The sequence below is a fragment of the Penicillium psychrosexuale genome (assembly GCF_028828465.1).
Source record: "Penicillium psychrosexuale strain IBT 29551 chromosome Unknown utg000005l, whole genome shotgun sequence".
In the NCBI taxonomy this organism is placed as follows: domain Eukaryota; kingdom Fungi; phylum Ascomycota; class Eurotiomycetes; order Eurotiales; family Aspergillaceae; genus Penicillium; species Penicillium psychrosexuale.
The window spans coordinates 1-23,408 of NW_026643190.1; the positions used below are offsets into that span (position 1 = coordinate 1).

Sequence of the window (23,408 nt, forward strand, 5' to 3'; positions counted from 1 at the left end):
AAGAGAGCTTTGGCGCATGATCGTGCAACCTCTGCGGGATATGCAGAAGCTGGGAAGTGTGGTACTCACCAGCCATATCCTCGTCAAGCTGTTATGTGCCAACAGTCCCTCACCCTCAGGGGATCCATCCGACACTGCCGCAGGTGCTCTATGAAAATGTGTATGCTTTTACGTCTGTGGCCTAGCGAGTACCAGCCCACCAGTTTACAACCAGGACAAGGCGGTGGGTGGTAAAGAGATGAGATCGACAGAAAAATGGTGGTATTGCGAGTGTGTACGTGGCATAATAATTCCAATAAGTCTCTAACTCTCTAAAATCGCAACACTATGTTATAACTAGTCCGGAAATCACGATCTTGTAGTAATCAAAACAAACGTTTCGGCCTGTTTTAAAGAATCCTGGTCAAGCCACGTGATCCATCTGTATCAAGAATGAAAAATAACAGTATTCATCCTCCATCGTTACCGCTAGCCCCATGTTACAAACGTTACGGAGGACAGGGAGCTAAAACTACCAAGAGGCAATTCACCGGTCCGCCTTTTACAGACACAAAAGTGCGCATAAAATAATGCTTTTTTTTTTTTGATTTCAAATATCAAGTCTAGAATGTTTCTAACTAGCTACCATCTCACTCCATCATGAAGTACGGAATATTGCCCCCTTGTCTCACCAGGCATCACTTCTGCAAATTTCTCAGAGCAAGCACCGTCTGCAGATCTTCAAATCGAATCTCACGCTCCTTGGAACAAGCTAGAAGACCAGCGGTCTTGATCACATTCTTGATCTGTGCGGCCATTCAATTTGCAACTTGGCCACCTGGTCAAGTTGCTCATCCGTGATGGCTTCAATGTTCATCGAGCGGCTGAGGAACTGTCCCCAAACCTGGTGTCTGGATTCCGCATCGAGATCCTTGTAGGCGATGGAAAGGTGGACGCGAGAATCGAAGGCAGGATCGATATTCTGCGTACGGTTGGTGGTCGAAGAAGAGAATACCCTGGAGAGAAATATAGAAGATCAGTAACATGTCATTTGTGCGTTTCCCCAGATTCAGAGCTTACCTCGTAGTATTCAAGAGTTCTCAAGAAGAGTGAGACAAGTTCATTGCGATCGAGATTGGCGGAATCACGGGCTTCCCATGAAGACATCAGCCTCATCACAACAGAATAGCACCCCACTTGGGAACCAGCTCCAAGATGTCTTTCAACTTTGACTCACGAAGCGTTTGGCTTCGACTCCAAGGTCGCCGGCACCTCATGACATAAATAGGAACCCTCATGACCTCAGCAACACTTTCCGCAGTCAGGGTCTTTCCGACACCTGGAGGACCGCTGAGCTTGGACAATGAACCCCTGGCCTTTGCCCCGAATGACGTCATCAAATGTATCCTTTTTCTGGGACTGGGCCTTTACGACGGCCAAGATGACGTCCTTGAACCCCCGCTGCTCCCGCAGTAGGACCAGTGACTCAAAGGCCTGCTCATCCCAATCAATGTCTTGCACACGATCCACGTGGAACGAACGCCATTTTTGTCATTCAGGGCATATCCGTTGAGCATTGGGGTTGCAATGAGGCGCTGTGCATCATCCAGTTCTTCACCAATCTCCTTATCAAAGTTGATTGTCTTGTGGTGCGCAAACTTGTTGTATGCCTGGGCGTCAATGATGACGCGATTCTTGACATGACCGTTGGAGTTCGTGCTGGTTGAAGAATCATATGATCTGAAATGGTACCCCTTGAGGGCTTCCACTTCTTGCCCCGTGCAGTCAACATCTCCTGGACCGCCTCCTTCACGGGGTGGAATCTGAGGGGAAGATAGTCAACGAGGTGATTGGCATAGCGCCTTCAAATCGGGGGATCATGGAAATCCGTGGTGTTGTATCCGAACTTGGTTCAATCGAACTCGACGTATTCGGCTTGGAAATAATCAATTGGCGATCCTTCACCGTCCGACGATCCGCGTGTGGACGAATAAGCACGGAGCCCTTCCTTGGCCGAAGAAAGGACCACATCGTCCGGTTTGATGATTGTCCAAACCAACTCAAAAGTGATGACCCCCTTTGGCAACCAGCTCATTCTTGCTGTCGATGACATCCCTGAGCTCCTCGTCCATGATGCGGTAGAACATATCCACATGTGCCTTGGTTGTTGGATCCTGACTTCGTCCCGCAGTTTGGTGATTTCTTCCCATCGATGAACGAAAGCCCGGAAAGGCGAGCAGAATTCGGGGCGGTCCAAGGTCAGGGCGACACTAGGATAACCCTTCAGTGCCTCTTCAAGAACTCCTTGAGACGCTCGCTTTGCACAACAACGGAATGAATCGACAAGCTCCGCGTCCATCGAAGCACTTCACCTTCTTCGTGAGGAGTGCGTCTTGTGCTGACTCTGCATCCAAGACGGGTGCGGGCAAGTCAATGGGCATTTCTTTGGTCCATACCGGTTGGCCCCAACCATCGGAACTTTTCTGGTAGAGGGTGCGGACATCACAGAGGGTGCCCTCAGGCTCAAACTGGATCTCTTGGACCTCGGGTTCTGTGATGCTATCATCGACAGCTTTGACCGTTAGCATGTGAATGATAGGTCAAATGTCAGAAGGAATATAGACTTCTACCAACTCCATCATAGAGTTCGATCTTCATCATGGATGTCAAGTGAGAGGAACTGGAAGGGGATCGAAGTTTCAGTGAGAAGAGTACTCAGAGAAGAAAGGTGGATGGTGGAAGGTTTGACGTGGGAAGGATTACCCTTATATGCTTGTCCGCCTGAGTGTATGAGACACGCCTTTGGTACGATTTACACCATCTGCCTGCTTCTGCCTGTATATTTGATTAACCTTGTTTCTATAACATGGTACTGATGTCATTTTTTGTCTATAACTATTGTCGGTAAAGGACTGTGAAGAGTCAAACGGTGGAGGTTACACCATCTAGGCCTTGGATCACTGGCATATTGCAGAATACAAACAGAACTGAAAATAAGAAACCTAAGACAAGCAAGGCTATGCACATATATAGGTAGATGTGGGATCATGCACCTAATCGTGTCTAGATGTGTATGTACCCTTTTGTATGGAGTTGCTATACAAAAGATACCTGCTCCTCCCAATTTGGCAGACATACTTCGTATAACCTCACCGTCTCCTCTGATTGGTCTTTTCATCGCATCGGCTACCCACACATCATGCCATCATGTTTACATTCTGAGAGAATGAGAGATCCCTCCAGGCCACAAAAAAAAGAAAATTTTGTTTACAATTATCATCAATTCATCAAATGCACACTGTCGCTATCCAGAAATGTTCTACTCCGCAAGTCTCGCTTCTGCTACTCCGTACATCCCGTGGCCTTCGGCCGAAAAAGTCCCAAGCCCGAAAAAACCCCGCCAACTCACTCCGTTTGAAAAGCCGTCAAACGAGCCCTGATAACCTCCTCCGAGTCCTGCATGTCCAGCTCACTAAGCACACCGGATCCAACATCGTAAACCAAGCCATGCAGCTGCAGTCCCCGGTCGCGGATCGCGTTCAACACAACACTCTTCTGCTTGACAATGTTCAGCCCTCGCGAACGTTCAGCTCAGCCAGCTTCGACGACGCCTCTTCAGCATGCATTGACTGCAGAAGTTCCAGGTTGCGCTCGCGCAGCTGACGAAGGGAAACAGCCACGGATCCAGAATACCCAAGTTCTTATTGCCCATGGCAGCCGAGACACCACCGCAGCATGTGTGCCCGCACACCACGACATGGCTGACGCGCAGGTATTGCACAGCGTACTCGATAACGGCGTTGGAGCTGAGGTCGCCCGGGTGGAGGATGTTGGCAATGTTGCGGTGCACGAAGACGTCGCCGGGCTGCAGGCCTAGGAAGGTGGTTTCGGGGCAGCGGGAGTCGGAGCACCCGATCCACAGAATCTGCGGCGTTTGGCCCGAGGCCAGGGTAGGGAAGAGCTCGGGCTGGTTGCGGGCTGTCTGGGCAGCCCATTCCTTGTTCAGGCGCAGGCCTGCTGCATATCGGTCTGCGGGATCCGCACCAGGAATGTCAGTCTTGGTCTGGGTCTTGGTCTGGGTCTTGGGCTTGGCAGGTGGTTCCGCGATCGACGGTGGTTCTCCGCTGGTGCTTTGGTGTCTCGCGCAGGATAGGGATGGGGAGGTTGAGAAGGGCTTGGTGTGATGCGGGGACAGAGGCGATCTTGCTGCGTGCCACGAGAGACTGCGCCGTGAGCAGGGGTCCCGGTGAGTACTTGGAATCCCCCACTGCGCGCGCAATGAGACCGCTTCGTCTGGTGAGTCTTGCGACACCCATGGAGGGGAAAAGGTAGGAGGCGGGTTATGACAGGAATTGGTGAAGGGAAGGCCGACTGAGAAAGACAGGATTACACAGACGATCAAGGATACAATTAATCCAACAAGCGGTCGTGGACTTTTCACAGGGCTCCGACAATTTGAATCGGGTTGATTGAAAGATAAGAAGCAGAGCGGGAAAATTTGACCGGGGCAAGTTGAACTGCCAAGAACGCGCATACAACAAAAACACCGCGAACACACTTACCTTCAAGCATGATGGAGTACTAACAGTGAAGAGAGATATGGAGGAGAGCAAGAAGAAGGAATTTGTTAGAACTATATGAATTCTCAGGTGAGAGGGGAAAGTAAAGACTGGGGAAAACAATCAGTTCGAGTAGTACAAACGCGCAGATTGGCGAATTGGGCATTTTCGAAAGTTCAGAATCGAACGACTCTACTATCTAGGTTGTATATGTACGTGTATGTACCCATTCTAGGCCGCGTGCGAAAGGGCAGAGCTGCCAAAGGTCATATGCCTGATTTGCAGGGTTGATGCCTGAATGTGTCTGAATTCTGCCTTATTTTAGACCCCACCTGGGCATGTGACAGAGGGCTTAATAAGCAAAGTCTGTTCCCCAGAAAAATGAAGCTATTCCCACCATACAAATCTCCGCATACACCCATTTCTAGGCGTTGAAGCATCATTTCAAAGCTGACATCGATATTCAGAAGATCAAGAGTACATATATTCCAGCAAATCCTTTAACCTACTCCTACCATCTAGTTCGCAATTTACACCGGTCATCAATTGGATTGCACATCTCCTCGAAAAACATCTGGATCAACTCTGTACCGAGATATGGTGGAATCCGCGTTTGTGGTTGTCCTTTTTGGTCACATCTCTATGCCTGAAACTCGCCAAATCTGGTTTCTTTTCACTCACTGGCCACCACCTGCTGCTTTGTCAAAGGTACCTCGAAAGAGACAGGATGGCCACGACACATCTTCTTAGAGACAGGCTCAAGGATGGGGGCACCGAAGCTGGCTGGATGAGAGAACAGGGAAAACCGCGTTAAAACACAATATCATGAGAATTTGAGTAGAAATTTGACTCACAGATTGGCCAGTCACCAGTCTCGAAGGATTGGAGATAGACACTTAAATACGGGCTCCCCTTTCGATAAGAGAAGAGATGTAGGCGTGGAGATAGTTGACAGTGTCATGATCCACATGAGGACTAGATTTTGTTAGATAAGTTGAGTGAATAGAATTGTTCTCAACTCACTAGTAAGCACGCATGCTATCCCTGTATGTCTGCAACATATGGGTGTAGCCATGACGTCTGAAGAAGGTGGCTAGTCCATCCGTCACCCGGCCATCGTTCATACCGAAAGTCGTGAAGTAGACCTGCGGTTCGGGCATTGGGTCGTCGTGGTGAAGGGTATAGTTGGCCATCAGAGGAAGCTGCTCATTGGGGACCTCGCCAAGCTTGAGATAGGGCTCCGGGTACGAGAGAATACCGGTGGGGAGGTTGATCAGGTCCCATAGCTCACGAATCATCTCCAATCCAGCGAGTGTTTGGGTATCGTTTCGTCGGCCGCCTAGTGTCCACAGGTCCTCCATCGATTCCAGGGAGACATTCAGCTCCAAGAGGTATATTTTGATCCGAGATTGACGTGGGTCACACAGATCGCAAGAAATGAGCCGGGGAGAGGCGGTACTGGAAGTTCCGCGAGAGTGAACATACTCTTCTAATTTGCGGAGAGGCGCGGCGAGAGTCGGGTACTGGTGGGAAAGGCGATGAACAGAGTCAAACATGAGCTCTTGGACAGACTTTCCGGTTGCCAGAGATTTGAGTGCGGGATATATATAAGCCTTCAATACGAACTCGCCACCCTTCAGGTCCAAGGCCAGTTTGTTTTGAGTTCGGATCTGGCCCCCAACCTTTTTTTCTCTAGGAGGTAGGCCATGTCTTGGTCGTTGACAGTGAGATCCCTCTTCAGATGCGCGAAGAACTCTAGATCAATGCCCTTCTGCAAAGGGATCAGTGTATCGAGTGCGTCCCAGATGGCATGAGTGTTGAAGGGATCTTTCAGGGAGCCAGTGGCAGCGTTAATGGGCTCAAAGGTGTATCGTACCACTGAGTGGGTGCAGTTTAAGCTCAGTTCAAAAGGCGTGCCGTATCGAGTCAGGATGCTGAGCCATCGATCGTTGGTTTTGGTAGGGTAGACACCAAGGAAAGGAATGATAAACTTCTGGTACAACCCGAGAGCTTTGTACCGAGAATGAATATCATATCCAGCAACCTTGAGCATTTCTGCGAACATAGGTGCCGTACTGTGCCACCATAGCTTCTGATCGTGGTCGGGGAAGTCTGCAAACTCAGTGATGGTCTGGTATACAAGACAGCTAGAAGCATTAGGTGGTTCAATGGAGCCCATAGTGACAGCTGCTTAACACATTAGAATAGTTGTAGAATGAAGCGGTATATATGTTCTACAACTGACACTATATCTTTCCACAGTGAATACGGCTATAGATTGAATAGAATGGTCGATGATCATGAAGATGACGAAAATCAGGATAAATATGCAAGATACACCGTAGAATCAAGGGGTGAAAGACTTGCAGGGAAGCACACATACAGCTGATCATGATTGATTGTATCGACACTCTCGTAGATATGGCGAGATACTGTTCATTCTCACCCTTCACGTATATAGTGGAGCTCTCGATACGTCACATCTACACTGCGGGTAGGCCCGAACTATGTTCCTGTGCTTTACTGTCGGACTTGGCCGTAATATTGGAAACTTATCAAATAATCTAGAGGGCTGGCTACCGCCTTTTAGCTGAATGCAAGCATAAAATGGGTTGGATTTACAGAATTCTGAACCGCATCTATGCACATTCTTTTTGTTGATAAAAATCCACCACCAATCGGCGATGATGTTTCATTTTCTGGGGACTGCTGGGCTGGGTATGGCTCTCAGTTGGCTGATATTTACACACTTCTTACAGTCTTCATGTCGTTGCCAGCCGTGGGAACCATGTTGGCCGTCTGATGAACAGTGGGAATTACTGAACAGATCGATAAAGTTCACTCTTGTTAGGTTACAACCCATTGCATCAGTCTGTTATAACCATAGCCTCGATCACCCCTTGTGCGAGGATGTGATGCGTATGTCAAGGGACAGTGGATGGAGGGCATCGCAACCCGGTAAGCCTGGCACTCATGTTAGGTACCTCCAAAAATATTCCTCAGCTGAGACTATCAACTAGGTGCATTGCAGGATTGGGTATGGGAGTCTGGCCAATCCCCTGGTGATGCATGCCCATTGGGATCTCAGATGAAGGGTCGTACCCAATGCCACCAAGGGCGCATTCCTCTGTACTCGGCAATGGTGAACTCCACGGAGCATGTCCAAGAAGCTGTAATGTTTGCTAAACGCCACGATCTTCGCCTTATCGTCCGGAACACGGGCCATGATCTAGCGGGTCGATCCAGCTCGCCCAATGCATTGCAGATCCATACCCACCGGCTGCAAGATATTAAATTCCACGAAAATTTTCAGCTCCACGGATTTGAAAAGTCTTTCGGTCCAGCTGTGAGTGTTGGAGCTGGTGTCATGATGGGGGACCTATACGCAAGGTCCGCGCAAAATGGATACATTGTTGTTGGTGGCGATTGTCCTACAGTCGGAGTTGTAGGAGGATTCCTGCAGGGAGGAGGAATTTCAGATTTTCTTAGTCTACACCATGGATTGGCAGTGGACAACGTTCTGGAATTTGAAGTTGTGACCGCTAGCGTAAGCCTACCAGAGCCTGATGTCATAAAATATCGTGGGTTTCTAACCTTGACAGGGAGACATCGTTCTGGCCAACGCTATTCAGAATCCGGACCTATTTTGGGCATTGCGGGGGGGTGGAGGTGGGACTTTTGGAATTGTTACGCGAGCTACTATGCGAGTTTTTCCCGACGTCCCTGCTATTGCGGCTGAGCTCGGCGTGCATACATCCCAATCTCACGGCAAATATTCTCGAAGCCTTGCTGCATTCTTCACTGTGCTGCAGTCATTGAACCGTGAAAATGTTGGTGGGCAGCTGATCATCACTGTGATATCTGAACACTCTATTGAGGCAAAACTTAAAATGTTCTTTCTGGATCAAACCAATACGGTGGATGTCGACCAACGAATGCAGCCATTTGTTGAGGATATGAGGCGCATTGAAACTCATGTGACATACGAATCAACATCATTGCCGAAACTCAGCAGGAACTATCGACAGGTTCCCGACATACACACCGATAACGACTACGGTGTTCTTGGGTCCACTGTCGCCATTTCTAACAACTTATTCAATGCTTCCAAGGGGCCTACATACATGGCCGAGGGTCTGGCCCAACTCCCCATGCGGCCGGGCGATCTATTGTTCACCAGTAACCTCGGAGGGCAAGTCATGAGAAATGGAGACCTCATGGAGACGTCCATGCATCCAGCTTGGAGGAATGCTACTCAGCTGATCAACTTCGTGCGACCCGTTGAGCCGACTATTGAAGGAAAAGCAGGTGCATTACAAAACCTTACGAATATTCACATGCCCTTGCTTTATGCCATTGACCCAGGGTTTCGGTTATCCTATCGTAACGTGGGGGACCCGAACGAAAAAGAGTTCCAACAGGTCTACTGGGGACAGAGCTATACCCGCCTGTTACAGCTGAAGCGACGGTGGGACCAAGAGGGGCTTTTTATTAGCAAGTTAGGAGTGGGTAGTGAGGAATGGGACTCGGAGGGCATGTGCAGGACGGGACGACGATCATTGAAAAACTTGGCGATGGATACGCTGAGCTCACTTGCCCATTTAATACATGTGACGTATCGATATATTTGGTGAGCACACCACGAAGATGCTCAGGTGCTCACCGCCAGAGATGAGGATTAAATGTGGCTGAGCCGTCAGATAGTCTGGTGTAGAATCAATTTTTGATACAATTCATGTCCTCTGGCAAAATAAAGGAACTGAAAATATGACTATCATCAACTCACGCATTATTGACGTACGTCAGAGCACATTCGAGGAATCCATTCCCGATCAAGTCAGGGCTGGGCTGTCCGCGACGCCCAAAACTCTTCCAGCTCTTCTCTTCTACAGCGGGGAAGGAATTCGGCACTGGATTGAACACTCTACTGCCGCCGACTTCTATCCACGACATGAAGAGCTGCGCATTCTACGCGCCCGAGCGGCTGAAATGGTTGAGTCGATTGCCAACAACAGTGTAGTGGTTGATCTTGGGAGCGCGTCAGTAAAATGATCACCTGAATAGTTCTATTCCTATTTAAGAGGTAGCTAACACTGCTGTACAGAAGCCTGGACAAGGTTCTACCGTTACTGGAAGCATTGGAGGCATCGAAGAAGAACATTACATTCTATGCGCTCGATCTGAGTTTTTCGGAGCTTCAATCTACGCTGCAGTCCCTTCCATACGAACAATTCAAGTTTGTCAAAATTGGTGCACTTCATGGAACTTTCGAAGATGGAGTGCAGTGGCTGAAAGATACCCCGGGAGTACAGGACCGGCCGCACTGTCTCCTATTGTTTGGACTGACAGTAGGTAACTATTCGCGGGCAAATGCAGCCAAGTTTCTTCAGAACATCGCAAACAACGCATTGGCCGCTAGCCCAGCTCAAAGCTCTATTCTCCTGAGTCTGGACAGTTGCAAAATGCCAACCAAAGTGCTGCGCGCCTACACTGCTGAAGGCGTCGTTCCTTTTGCCTTAGCGTCCCTGGACTATGGAAACACCCTGTTCGCTCCAAATAAAATGAGGGACCAGGTATTTCAGCCCAGCGACTGGTACTTTCTGAGTGAGTGGAACTATATGCTAGGCCGACACGAAGCCTCTCTCATCACGAAGGGCAAGGAGGTCAGACTTGGGGGCCCATTGAACGACATCGTTATCGAGAAGCATGAGAAGGTTCGTTTCGGATGTAGCTACAAGTATGATACAGACGAGCGTCAAGTATTATTTGGGTCGGCGGGATTGACGGATGTGAAAGAATGGTCGGCTGAGGGTTGTGATGTTACTTTTTACCAGCTCCAAATGTGTCCCAATTGAGATATTGGATACGTTGCAATTGTGTATCTTTTTTTTGAGGTGAACAGCCAACTATATTATTATGCAATATGATGAAATTCAACAGATTGATAACTTCTCATGTGATATCAGTTTCTCAAGAGGCTTATGGTGAAACTCAGTACCCACCTTACTGCATCCAGATAAATCTGGTTTATGCGGGATAAATGTACAGTTCAGCCTCTTATGGGGTAAATTAATTGTATATGCAAGGGAAAAATAGAATGCTGTACGGCTACGTCCGAAGTTAAAGGGATGCCAGTTGACGCCAATCAATAATGGGCGATATAAAAGTTGGCTGTGAAACCGGGAATACTTATTATTACAACATACATGTTGCATCTATCCAATCAATGTGCCCTGTAAAAGGTGATTGTATGAGTTGGTGACAAAACTGCGACTCAGATTTCGCAATTGGATGCATAAAGTCTACAGTCTATCTAAAATATAGTAACATCGAAATGCACAGGAAAAAAAAAGAAATGCAGGAGACTCAGGACCTGATCCCCGTGTCTCCCCAAATCAAGCCTTTTTAGTTATGCGCTTTCCATTCCAAGGGCTATCTATGCCCAGAGGTCAGATTAGGGTATGTACTGCTATATTACTAGGTATTACACGGTATGTAAATCCTGGATATAACTACATTTCGATTAGACGCAAGATGGAATGCAATTCATCCCTTACAGCCAAAAAAGTGTGACGAAACGTTGGGAGTTGAAAAGACCATATTCTTCTCCATGCAATGCAGGCTTTGCAAGGGTTCCCAGATAACAAGAGAGAGATAGAAAGGAAATCTCCGATAGTCAGAAAAGGTAGTCTCTGCGGGCTTACACCTCTGCATACTGGATTTTAGTAGTATTTAGCCCGGAGAAAGCCGAGTTCTCAACGACACAGTTCACTCTGAAGTCTTTCATCCAATACATTGAGCAAAAAATGGCTCCCAACTACGCGAAGAAATGCCCAGTCATGGGCAAAGCACCCTCGTCCGGCCATTCTAGCACCGGCCCTCAAGATGTCCATACCTTGGAAGTATTGTCCAATTTCAACCGCGAAAAGATCCCTGAGCGGGTGGTTCATGCTCTTGGAGCTGGGGCGTACGGGGAGTTCGAGGTAGGTACAATCTAAATCGTGTTCCAATCCTGAATTGGAATTGGAAGTTAATTCGGTGACTAGGTGACCCACGACATCTCCGACATTTGTAATATCGACATGCTCCTCGGTGTCGGCAAAAAGACGTCCTTGGTAACACGCTTTTCAACCACTGGTTTGGAGCGTGGCTCCTCCGAGGGGGTTCAGGACCTGAAGGGCATGGCGACCAAGTTGTTTACCAGCGATGGGGAGTGGGACTGGGTCTTCCTCAATTTTCCCTTCTTTTTCATCCGCGATCCTATCAAGTTCCCCGACATGATACACTCGCAACGAAGAGACCCCCAGACCAACCGCCTCAACCCGAACAATTTCTGGGAATTCGTGACCGAGAACCATGAATCAATTCATATGGTGTTGCTGCAATACAGTGATTTTGGACGTATGTTCACTTGGCGCACCCTGAGCAGCTACTCAGGACACGCCTTCAAATGGGTTATGCCCGATGGCTCATTCAAATACGTTCATTTCTTCCTGTCTTCGGATCGCGGACCCAACTTCAAGGATGGTGCTGGCACCATCATGGATTCCAGCGAGCCCGACTTTGCGTCCAGGGATCTCTTTGAGGCCATCGAGCGAGGTGATTATCCATCTTGGACGGCGAATGTTCAGGTTATTGATCCCAAGGACGCGCCTCATCTTGGCTTCAATATTCTTGACGTCACCAAACACTGGAACTTGGGAACATACCCCCAGGGTGTCGAGAAAATCCCTTCTCGGCCTTTTGGCAAGCTCACCTTGAATCGCAACGTGAAAGACTACTTCAGTGAGGTTGAGCAGCTAGCGTTCTCACCTTCTAATCTTGTTTCTGGTATAGAGGCCTCCGAGGATCCGATCCTACAGGCCCGCCTCTTCGCATACCCTGACGCACAGCGATACCGCCTGGGGAGGACATTGTCGAAGCAGGCATCTCCCCGGACCTCATCAACCGCTGAGCATCAAGCCAGCCTCGGGCAAGACTTCGCTGGGTGGGTTGCGCAGGTCTCGTCGGATGCATGGTCTCAACCTCATGAGGATGACTACAAATTCGCTCGGGAGTATTATGAAATACTTCCCGAGTTCCGGAGTCAGGACTTCCAGGACCGAATGGTGGAGAGAATTATCGAATCAGTCTCGCAGACTCGCCAGGATATCCGAAACAAGGTGTATCGCACTTTCGCTCTGGTTTCATCCGAATTGGCCACGCGGGTGCAAGAGGGCGTTGAGGGGGCTGGAATAGGTCAGGAGAAAAATGTCCAAGCGAGACTTTGATGGTGTGTTGCAGAGTTTTGCACGGGCAATTTGACATAGCTAGCAGAATCCTCCAGGTCGTGTTATACCTAGGTATACCGTCATGCCTCGAATAGCAACATCTAGCTGATACCGCTCCCCTGAATTTTCAGTACCGCCTTCCTAATGAGGTACGATCAAGAATACTGCCATATTTTCTGCCAGTGTAGAGAGTATATTCTGCCCACTTCTGGTATACATAGTGAAAAAAACATGCATTTTGATCAGAAATAAACGTATATTCTACCTAATTCCTATAGAGTTTAACCCATTAACGATGAAGCAGTCGACAATAAATTAGTTGATATGACAAAAGTGACTTAGTTCTGTTAGCAGTTTACATACAAATTACAGGTAGCTACTGTTCTGGCACTATGGGGAGTTTGACATAAAAGCGGTATATTAAATTGGAAGGCGGTATGATGTGCGGCAGGCAGAAGCAGGGTACGTACCCGATTAGGAAGGTACACCTGAAAACCCGGGGGTTCCCTAAATGTATGGAACTCGAAGTTCGCGTATTTCTTTACTATATTTCTCTTCGGTGTAGCGAATTTTGAGCTTGGTATCGTGGGCTGCCAAGTTGACTACAACATACGGGATGTGTCGACATATTCAATATGCAAGGGGGTTGGAGCTTGCTACGACTGTGAAAAGTTGCATCAGTTTCCGAAAATGTGGCGACTAGCCCACCGCGACTTCATGAGCTCAAATTAGAATGCAGGATGTACTGGCGCTGCACTAGGAAGCCTTCGCCAATAGCTCAACCGACACATGAGATGTTGATATTCAATGGCGGTCAATTGGCGGAGCCATATTTTGAGTGCTTGTGGAATATCCTGGGAGCTGCAAACCTCATTCAGCCATTAGCCTGGTAGGTTCAAACAAGGAAAAATAGTATCTGCACTTGAATTCGTCATAGTCAAGCATAAGGTAAGACCGGCATATTTTTAGTCACATGTTGCTTTACAGTTAATATGAGTTATCAACTGAGTATTTATTGCCCGAATATCTCCTAACCAACTCAATTATCCTCCAAAAGGGAAAGCTATATACAAAGGACAACTTTTATCTAGACCTTTTCGCAATGACTATTCTTGTACTGGGGGACGTGGTAAAACGGCCAGTCGTCTTGCGGCTCTTCTTGATGCTGCAAAAACTCCATTCCTGGTTGGATCTAGCTCGACTTCACAGGAAAGCCCAAACAAGTCTTCCCATTTCAACTGGTATGAAAAGACAACGTGGGACAACCAATTTGCAGATACTGGTAAACATGGATTGCAACCCATCTCAGCCGTTTATCTGGTTGGACCCCCTACCATGGACATGGTCCCGCCTATGATCCAATTCGTTGATCTTGCTCGCTCTAAGGGAGTCCAGCGATTTGTGCTCGTCAGTGCCAGTAATATTGAGAAAGGCGATCATTCGATGGGCCAGGTCCACGCCTATCTAGACTCTCTACCAGGAGTTGAGTATGTGGCACTGAGACCCACGTGGTTCATGGGTATGATTCATTCCTGTCTGGCCTATCGCTTAGGACTATAGAGTGGCTAAACTGTTTTTGTTTCCCAGAGAATCTATTGGAAGACCCCCAACGGACATGGATCAAGAACGAGAGTCAAGTAGTATCAGCGACGGGAGAGGGCAAGATCCCATTCATCTCAGCCGATGACATTGCCTCCGTTGCTTTCCATTGCTTGACAGAATGGGGCTCACACAAGACAGAATACATCATTCAAGGCCCAGAGCTCCTCTCATATGGGCAGGTAAGATGATTATATCCTATTTCTTATTGATGAACAAAACTGATTTGATTCACATCCTAGGTTGCGGAGATTCTCACCTCGGTCCTCGGCAAGAAAATCACCCATTACAGTTTGTCGGAAGCAGAATATACCAAGGTTCTGGTTGACGAAATTGGAATGCCTGCAGACTTTGCAGCTATGTCTTCTGCGATGGAAGTTGATGTCAAAAATAGCCCCCAGGAAACTCTCAACGGTTCTGTTGAAGAGGTGACGGGGAATCCGCCAAGGTTTTTCAAGGCCTTTGCAGAGCACGAGAAGCAACAATGGGCATAGCTAGCCTGTTAGCCTTGATATCTTCTTCTTCGGGAATCCTGAGATATTAGTTATTAAACAGTCCTTCTATTTTCATTCCTGTATAGCTCTAATTAATTGGTCCTGACAGGTCCTAACTGCCGTATCACAAGCGGGATAGAACCACTTCCCATCACTAGGTAAAAGAGTCCCGAAACCATGCTCAGCTTACTGATGGCCCAGGCCGGCTTCACGGAGAAGAATGTTGCCGCTCGTCCGATGTGCATAAGCCAAATGCGTGTAGATCTCAACACATGACTTGAAAGATCTAGTTCAAGGCTTAAATTTGAAGTCAAATGAGGCACACAAGAAAAGCGTTGCATGGGCTTTTACTCCGCTAATCAATAGTCTGAATTTTAGTTTTCTTACGCTGCAATGCAGATGCAAAGTATCATCCTAATATATATATTTAGTCCGCATATCTATGGGATATTACATCCTCTAATATGTCTATAGGTCACGAGGGTGTTTATGAGTGATGCATCGTGTCATGGTATGCTCTTTCAGGATCAGGAAATTACGGTGTACTGTTCAGCCAGCCATTTACTGCACAATATATTGCTGCGGGAAATCTATCGCTTCATTTTTATAAGCTAGCTATGCAATGCTACCCAATGTGTCTATCCTTGCGTAGAAGTGCGACATAGGAAATCCTTTATCCTTCCAGAATGTAAATCAAGTCCCTTACGGCCCTGGCGGCCAGTATATTAGAATTTTATGTACACAATGGAGAGGATGGCAGATTAGAAGATAACTACATTATGTATTGAAGAAGGGAGACATTTGTTTTCGAGCACGAATGCCCCGCTCAGAATATTCTCCAACCCTTTCACTTTCGCTTTGAATATCATTGCTCAGACATACCAGGCCCATCATACCAAAATAAAGCGACCTGATCCAATGGCATCCGTGAAATCCAGGGTATTTGCCATCACGGGTGGTGCATCTGGTATCGGCGCAGCCACTAGCAGGCTGCTCGCCGAGCGCGGTGCTACTGCTGTTTGTGTGGGCGATATATCCTGCAAGAACTTCGACGAGCTGAAGGAATCTATCAAGAAAATCAACCCAGCCACAGAGGTGCACTGCAGTTTGTTAGATGTGACTTCGCCCACTGAGGTTGAAAAATGGGTGAAGGGTATCGTGGCCAAGTTTGGTAACCTTCACGGGGCCGCAAACATTGCCGGCATTGCCCAGGGTGCTGGGCTCCGAAACTCGCCTACGATTCTGGAGGAGGAAGATGAGGAATGGAGCAAGGTACTCAAAGTAAATCTTGATGGTGTTTTCTACTGCACCCGTGCGGAGGTTCGCGCTATGAAATCGCTTCCCTCTGATGACCGCAGCATCGTCAACGTGGGTAGTATTGCAGCACTGAGCCATATCCCAGATGTGTATGCATACGGAACTTCCAAGGGAGCTTCCACCTACTTTACAACATGCGTGGCAGCAGATACATTTCCATTCGGGATTCGCGTGAACAGTGTATCTCCAGGTACGGCTCTTATTGTTCCATGACAGAACGGCTAGACGGGGCTAACAAGAAGTTTTTCACAGGGATAACCGACACTCCGTTGCTGCCACAGTTTATGCCCAAGGCTAAAACGAGCGATGAGGTCAAAGAGGTCTATAGGAAAGAAGGATTTTCGGTGGTTAAAGCGGGCGATGTGGCTCGGACGATAGTCTGGTTGCTCAGCGAGGATTCAAGCCCTGTGTATGGCGCCAATATCAATGTCGGGGCCAGCATGCCCTAGTCTTTCTACGTGGTAGATACAGCACGCTGAAAACAAAGCTTGCTTTTTCCCCAATGATCGAATTGATAAGATGTGTTATAGAGTGACCGGTCTACAGTCTAGTAGAATCTCCGAAATACGTATAACATACATTTGTCTACATTGTACTGTATATAGTGTATGACATGCAATATGCAAGGGAGATATACCCACAGGGAAAAAGACAATCCGTGTCCTATATTTCTCACCCAAAACCACAGAGTCGGGCCGGGACGGGGCATCTCGCATAAAATATCGGCGCCTAGGATAATTTTTCCGTCTCTTGACGGTGATGATCCCCCTTGCTTTACTTCCGCACTTTATGTCAGCGAAAATTATCTTTGGAGGTCAAAAAAGATCCGATGAATCAGGGAGTGGATAGCAATAAGCTAGTAATGCTTATAGAGGGATAAATTTGGACGAAATACTGCATCGAAATCATGAATCCACCGAGCAAAACTTCTGGTTGCTATTTCTAATGGACATAGATTGATGGTATCCTATCATATAACGGATATTCAAGTACTACCTCCAATCCATCGGTCACTCGAACAAAAGAAAGCCAGCGCTCAAGCACGCTTCTTCTCATATAAGTGGTAAAGCTTGGTCATGACTTGCCAGCGTCCGTCCACCTTGGCCATGCATAAATGATCTCTGAACCCAACGGTATCCACCTCTGCATCTACCTCAACAATGGCGGTGGTAGGGGTTGTCGACAGGATATGCAGGTGGGAGATCAAACTAGGTTCTGGACCCTTCTCCTTCATTATTTCCAAAAGGCCTGTGGCTGGTCCATTGGCAAAGTCAGGACCTATGTGCCCGCACATAGTGGCATCCTTATGAAAGGATTTGTGGATGTATTCAGGGTTGCTGGTCCGGATTGCGTCGGTGTACAGCTTTGCCACGGCCAAAATCTCGTGGAAGTCGGCGGTGCGGGTGGGCTTGATATCTTCAGGACAGGTGGGATTCGTCATGGTCTCTTGTTGGATTGATCGATGACGTGATGGATGATAATATAGGTTTGGTTTTATCCGTAGTCTTGATCGACTGACGAGGTATTTGAATTGTTTTGCGCTGGTGGGAAATCATGATCATATATATATCCTTGATCCCAGCGCTTTCATGGTCCGCTTAGAACCGCTTAGTTGCTACAGTGCTAGTACGAGTCCTGTAACAGAACAAGGAAAGAAACTTCACATTATGCTCCACATGAGGGCAGACTCGATCTAAGCAAGGGCGCCTGAGCAAATAAACAGAAGAACATTCGATTGCGCGCAGACAGTCTTCCGATCTCTCTGCACCAGTCCTACTAGATTAGGTGTTAAGCCATTGATCAATCATGTGTATTGATTTGAAGGCCCTAACTCAACTCTATTCCGGATATGTTTATAGTGCATAAACATGCAGAGTGCGTAAATGTGTTAGACGTGAAGATAGTAAACTTTTATGATAGGCTTTTATTTAACGGATTTAGTGTATACTAGTCTATTTTTTTTTTTTTTTTTGGAAAATTTCGACTGTAGATTCCCTCCCTTTCAATAATCCAGTCGTGCTCAGTGAGTAAGTCAGAGCGATCAGATCACGCTCAGTGAGTGAGTGGGATTAGGGCTCCTCAGTACTCCGTAGTGAGCGGGCGACCTCGGGACCTCGGGACCCCGTTCATCCGGCTTATATAATGATCAGGTGATGCTCAGTGAGCAAAAAGCGGCAAGGGATGAGCACCAAAGCGGAAACAGAAACCCAACTTACGCGACCTAAAATCCGGTGTATATGTACTCTACAAGCCACACATTTAATCGTTCATTTGAATACGAGGGTTGTTGGTAAAGAATATTGGAAATGTAAATGCTTTTTAAAATCAGAATACATAAGTACATGTGCTTCTTTTTATAAATTTCAAGATGTACCACCCCGGCCACCAACACTCAACAGGGTCTTCTTCTGTTCCTCGCTAATCTGCGCTGCAGGCAGAGGGCGGGCGCCGGCGACGGTCGGTGCGGGCAGGAAACCGGTTTGAACGAGATAAGAGGCATACAAGCCAACTAATTCCTCAGTCACACCAGCACCGGCTGACGCATCAACGCCCGACCAGGTGGCATCGGCACGCAGAGCTGTGGCTGCATTTACGTCATCTAATTCCGGAGCCTTGGTGTTGGAGGGAAGGTCGGAGGTAACGAAGTGGTAAAGGGGCATACTAAAGAAGGTTAGTATCAATTCAGTAACGGACCGAGAGGAGTGTAACTTACAGAGCATGCTGAGACTCCTTGTCATTGTGCTCGCCATCGTTGACATACTCCTCGAGAGAAGTGGACCAAGGGACGTAGTCAACCTGGGGGACATTGTATCCGTAGAGCTCTAGCGCACCGAGGAACTGGTTAAAGCGCAGACGAGGGTGTCCAGTAACATGAGCGACGTTAACGCCCGTGGCGGGCGGGTGGAAAGCAGCGGCAATGACAATACGAGCCACATGATCAACGGGCACCATGTTCACGGTGTTGAAGATATTGGGGCGAAGGCCAATCTGAATGCAGCCCTTGAGCATACGGATGAGGAAATCATCGGTGTTGGTAGTTCCGGTGACCGAATCACCAAGAACATATCCAGAGCGGACAATAGTTCCCCGCAGGCCTCTGCGGCCGGCCTCTTTGACAAGGTATTCTCCGGCCCATTTGCTTTGACCGTAACCGGTTCCAAGGCCAACTCTGCTGCCCTCCATATCGTCATCCTCGCTGATACCATTTCCACCAGCGGCAATGATACGTTCGGATTCTTGGACGTAGTAGTCCTTATCCAAAGCACTGGTCGAACTGACAAAGGCAAACTGCTTGGCCTTTCCACTGGCGCACAGCTTGAGGGCATCAATGGTACCAAGAACATTAGCCGGTCGAAGTGTCGCATAGGGGTAGACCCAGTGGACAAGAGCTCCGTTGTGAATCACAGCATCGACGCGGTTGGTAAGGTCGTCCCACACTGACTGGGAAAGACCAAACTGCGGCTTTCCAAGATCACCACAGACGGCTTGCAGCTTGGAGGTCCATGCTTCATCCCAGAAACCATATGCGCGGCAAGTGGAGCGAAGTCGCTCAAGTGCCTGCTCCTCGGTCTTTGCCCGAACCAGAGCTACCACCTTAGTGGAAGGAGACTTACGGGTAAGTAGGTCTCGGAGGATATGCGCGCCGAGGAAACCAGTGGCTCCAGTAAGGAACACAGTGGGTTCACTAGTGAGCATAGACTCGGTACGTTGGGGGAATGTCTTAGGCAGTTCACTGACAAGCTGGACAGCATCCTTCGAGTACTCGTCGTCCGGCTTATTAGAAGCTTCCACAGCTAGAGTCTTCTCATCGCTCGTCGCGAATGATTCCATTGCCAGTAGGCGGTCAATCTCGCCAGCGAAGCCCTTAAGAGTTGGGCTGCGGAAGATAGCATTCATACTGATGTCAATAACACGCCACTTACGACGAAGCTCAAAGAACATTTGCTGCGCGAGGATACTGTGGCCACCGAGATCAAAGAAGGAGTCATCTGGCCCAATCATGCGAGATGTCACATTGGGAATGAGCTTCGCCCAGACTTCAGCCAGAGTTCGCTCGGTTTCAGAGAGGGCCTGCACCGCGGATGAGCGGCGGCGGGGTGCAGCGGCGCTCAACTCTGCAGTGTCTGGGAATGGAAGTGCGGGCTTATCGACCTTGCCGTTCGGGTTTAGAGGCATGCGCTTAAGGGGAATGATAACGGTCGGCACTGCGTATGTAGGAGCTTACTCCGGAGATGCTCACGAGCATCATCGCGGAGAGGACGGAAGCGTCGCAGCAGACCAACCATACCCTCAGAGTCAGAGTCATCGTCCTTGAGGCCCTTGCTCTCCAACCATGATGCCCACTTGTTCATATCAGGTACAAAGTAGCTGACCAACGTGGGTTCCTCGTCTTTATCTCTTCGCACCAAAGTCACGTTCTCACGGACCAGAGGGTGCTGGGAAAGATGGGTGTCGATCTCTCCAAGCTCAATACGGAAACCACGAATCTTCACTTGGTCGTCGGCGCGGCCAGAGCACTCAACATCTCCAGATGGCGTGTAACGGCCTAGATCACCACTGCGATAAAGGCGATCACGAGGACCAACGTAGAATTGCCGCCAGGGCTCGTTCTTAGATTCGGCTTGGTCTTTCTCTGTCCAGACTTCAGGCTTAACAAACCAATTGGTAAGGAACTTCTTCGCACTCAGTTCAGGGGAACCAAGGTAGCCCTCTGCAAGACCCGCCGCACGAACGTAGATCTCACCGACCTCTCCAACAGCACACAGACGAGTGGGGTCATAGCGGTTGACAACCAGCATCTGCACATCCAACATTCCGCGACCAGCCATAATCACATCCTTCATATTGTTGAGGTAGCCCTCGTGGCTGGCGTAGCTAGGGATTTCAAAGTAGCTGACAGCGCGCTGGGTCTCGGTTGTTCCGTACATGTTCACAATGCTGACATTAGGCGCAAGTCCCTGGAGTGAGCGGCAGTCTCGCTTAATCAGAATGTCACCCACAAAGAATGCGTGGTGAAGAGCAGGGAATTGAGCAGAGGCACCGCCGACAAGAATTTGACCCATAGCAGGTGTAAGGTGAGTGATGGTGGCACCGTACTTCTGCATCCATTCAGCAAGCTTTTCGTTTTGGATGTCCTCACGAGCGGGCACTAAGAGTTGAGCACCCAAAAACAACGGGGTGAAAATGTCTCTCTGGATAGGATCATGAGCAATACCACTCAGCATAGTAAACTTATCGTCTGGGGTGAGCTTGAAAGTCTCAGACATCCAAGGGAAATAATAGGCCAGAGAGAAGTGTCGGCCACGGACACCCTTCGGCCGGCCTTCCGAGCCGGACGTGAAAGACAGGGTCGGAATAGAGTCAGGGCCGACGATGACACCAGTAGGCTTGGACTTCAGTGCAACATCGTTGGCGAATACATCCTGACCATTGACGGATCCACCGGCGAGGGTTCCATCATCGAGTAGAGCAAGTGCGGGAATTTCAGTGCGGAGTTCAAGATTTTCGTCGATGAAAGTACGCACGATGTCCGAAAGTTCACCTGCATCTTTTGTAGCCTTGGCAATGTTCACCAAAGCGCGAGGACGGGCAACATCAAGGTAGATGTTCTGACGTTCCGGGGGATAGGCAGGGTCAATAACGGAGAAAGTCGCACCGGCTTTCAGAATTCCCATGACAGCAACCACCAAGTCCACGCCACGGTAGGCATAAACCATGACAACCTCTCCCCGTTGAATGCCAGACCGTACTAAATGATGGCCGAGGATGTTGGAGGCCTCGTTGATTTGGCGATAGGTGAACTGGCGGTGAGGGGAGCTGGTTGACTGGGTTTCAACCACACACAGCTTGTCTGGGTGGCTTTCCGCATTGGCAGTGAAAATGTCGTGGATGGCACCACGGAACTTAGACCAGTTCAAGTTGGATGTTGGGTCGGGCAAGAGGGCGCGCTGATCTTCGGTCATCAAGTCGATACGTCCGATAGCCTCGTCCGGATTGGCAGCAGCATTGCGAACAATACTGGCTAGCTGCTTCAAAATGAAAGCAATACGGGCACTCGAGAAGAGACGCTGATTGTAGTATGCGCCCAATTCGACCTCGGCCGAACCCGGTGCAACGTTAACCACCAAATCAGTGGTATCGAAGGTGTTTGCAGGGTAATCCTGGGAGGCAGCAGGGGCATCATACGCAGCGAACCGAAAGAGGACCGGGGTGCGTTCGGACTTGGACTTCTCCTGTATATACGAGCGAAGGCTGACCAAGGGCACGATTTGGGAAGACCCCTCCTTAAAGGCCTGCAAGGCTTTTAGTAGTGAACCCTATAGCAAGTAAAATATATACGGACCTTGTCTACTTTGGTATATAGCTGGGCAAACGACTCCGAGGCATCAATGGGAACTCGGATAACGAAGGCACGGCCATCCTCGCTGGAGTTTGTGCCCACAGCGATGTCCTCATCACCAGTCAATCGCGCTACCAGTATAATGAAGGCAGTCAGGAAAGCGGTGAAGCCGGATGACGACGCCTCAAGCTTCTCCTTGGGGAATCGCAGAGACTCAAAAGCTTCAATGACTCTCTTGCCGTCGGTCTCTTTTGTATCGGGATAATCTCGGGTCAATGGGGAAACAGTCAGGTTGTTCAACCTTTGTGCCCATATCTCCAGGCGGTCCTGCAAAGAGGCCGTTCCCACAGCCATGATTGCAGTATATTCAAAAGAGTTGGAGAATGGAAGATACGGTGACTCAATATTAAAATTACCCCCCCATAACGAGTGGAAAAGTCCGATCTCGCCGCTATTTCTGCCAATGAGAATTGAGGCGCTGATCAGCTGTTTTCCCCACAGAGAGTTCACCGCCTGCCAAGATTGGACAGCGGGGTGGCGTCGGAGTTAAGGTTTTTCCAGCCAAGAGCGGCACAGATTGGCAGAACTGGAGGAGTAACGTTGTAGTACAGGAGATCTACGTATAATCATTCCCTTTGTCTGATTCCTCCATTGGATACTAACATTGACAACGTTGAGACTATCTTGCTCTATACAGCCATTCTTGGGGTGCTAAGAGTAGATATTTAACTATCGCAGAGGTCTCATTCTGATAAAGAGGGCATATAGACGGAAGACGAATGTACAACATACAACACCCAAAATATGTGTGTATAACTTAGTGGAATATCCTTGATATATATCTCACTTT

At 48.6% G+C, this 23,408-nt stretch overlaps 10 protein-coding genes across 10 annotated transcripts; 5 read left to right on the top strand and 5 right to left on the bottom strand.

Annotated features, from left to right (window-relative positions):
• Nucleotides 1–772: 772 nt before the first annotated feature.
• On the bottom strand, nt 773–2,567 carry N7518_008969 (uncharacterized protein; the record flags this gene model as incomplete). The annotated part of the gene is made up of 5 exons (XM_057189896.1): nt 773–995; nt 1,328–1,473; nt 1,521–1,802; nt 1,907–2,296; nt 2,352–2,567. 5 exons carry the CDS (start codon nt 2,565–2,567, stop codon nt 773–775), a joined length of 1,257 nt encoding a protein of 418 aa, XP_057037552.1.
• Nucleotides 2,568–3,384: 817 nt separating this feature from the next.
• Nucleotides 3,385–4,551, bottom strand: N7518_008970 (carbonic anhydrase; the record flags this gene model as incomplete). The annotated part of the gene is made up of 3 exons (XM_057189897.1): nt 3,385–3,554; nt 3,673–4,350; nt 4,542–4,551. 3 exons carry the CDS (start codon nt 4,549–4,551, stop codon nt 3,385–3,387), a joined length of 858 nt encoding a protein of 285 aa, XP_057037553.1.
• Nucleotides 4,552–5,211: 660 nt separating this feature from the next.
• Nucleotides 5,212–6,717, bottom strand: N7518_008971 (uncharacterized protein; the record flags this gene model as incomplete). Its single annotated transcript, XM_057189898.1, has 4 exons — nt 5,212–5,321; nt 5,443–5,513; nt 5,562–6,220; nt 6,262–6,717. The coding sequence occupies 4 exons, from the start codon at nt 6,715–6,717 to the stop codon at nt 5,212–5,214; spliced, it is 1,296 nt and encodes a 431-aa protein (XP_057037554.1).
• Nucleotides 6,718–7,677: 960 nt separating this feature from the next.
• N7518_008972 (FAD-binding oxidoreductase) lies at nt 7,678–9,172 on the top strand (the record flags this gene model as incomplete). The annotated part of the gene is made up of 2 exons (XM_057189899.1): nt 7,678–8,085; nt 8,141–9,172. 2 exons carry the CDS (start codon nt 7,678–7,680, stop codon nt 9,170–9,172), a joined length of 1,440 nt encoding a protein of 479 aa, XP_057037555.1.
• A 133-nt stretch (nt 9,173–9,305) lies between these two features.
• On the top strand, nt 9,306–10,393 carry N7518_008973 (CAZyme family AA7; the record flags this gene model as incomplete). The annotated part of the gene is made up of 2 exons (XM_057189900.1): nt 9,306–9,577; nt 9,643–10,393. The coding sequence occupies 2 exons, from the start codon at nt 9,306–9,308 to the stop codon at nt 10,391–10,393; spliced, it is 1,023 nt and encodes a 340-aa protein (XP_057037556.1).
• A 951-nt stretch (nt 10,394–11,344) lies between these two features.
• N7518_008974 (CAZyme family AA7) lies at nt 11,345–12,808 on the top strand (the record flags this gene model as incomplete). Its single annotated transcript, XM_057189901.1, has 2 exons — nt 11,345–11,521; nt 11,585–12,808. The coding sequence occupies 2 exons, from the start codon at nt 11,345–11,347 to the stop codon at nt 12,806–12,808; spliced, it is 1,401 nt and encodes a 466-aa protein (XP_057037557.1).
• Nucleotides 12,809–14,143: 1,335 nt separating this feature from the next.
• On the top strand, nt 14,144–14,901 carry N7518_008975 (uncharacterized protein; the record flags this gene model as incomplete). Its single annotated transcript, XM_057189902.1, has 3 exons — nt 14,144–14,327; nt 14,396–14,589; nt 14,650–14,901. 3 exons carry the CDS (start codon nt 14,144–14,146, stop codon nt 14,899–14,901), a joined length of 630 nt encoding a protein of 209 aa, XP_057037558.1.
• A 918-nt stretch (nt 14,902–15,819) lies between these two features.
• N7518_008976 (SDR family NAD(P)-dependent oxidoreductase) lies at nt 15,820–16,667 on the top strand (the record flags this gene model as incomplete). The annotated part of the gene is made up of 2 exons (XM_057189903.1): nt 15,820–16,408; nt 16,471–16,667. 2 exons carry the CDS (start codon nt 15,820–15,822, stop codon nt 16,665–16,667), a joined length of 786 nt encoding a protein of 261 aa, XP_057037559.1.
• A 587-nt stretch (nt 16,668–17,254) lies between these two features.
• On the bottom strand, nt 17,255–17,659 carry N7518_008977 (uncharacterized protein; the record flags this gene model as incomplete). The annotated part of the gene is made up of 1 exon (XM_057189904.1): nt 17,255–17,659. One exon carries the CDS (start codon nt 17,657–17,659, stop codon nt 17,255–17,257), a length of 405 nt encoding a protein of 134 aa, XP_057037560.1.
• A 922-nt stretch (nt 17,660–18,581) lies between these two features.
• On the bottom strand, nt 18,582–23,269 carry aarA (L-aminoadipate-semialdehyde dehydrogenase; the record flags this gene model as incomplete). Its single annotated transcript, XM_057189905.1, has 5 exons — nt 18,582–18,879; nt 18,932–20,423; nt 20,444–22,511; nt 22,562–23,071; nt 23,222–23,269. Coding segments are annotated over 5 exons (4,416 nt in total), but the record flags the coding sequence as incomplete, so codon positions are not given.
• Nucleotides 23,270–23,408: the final 139 nt, after the last annotated feature.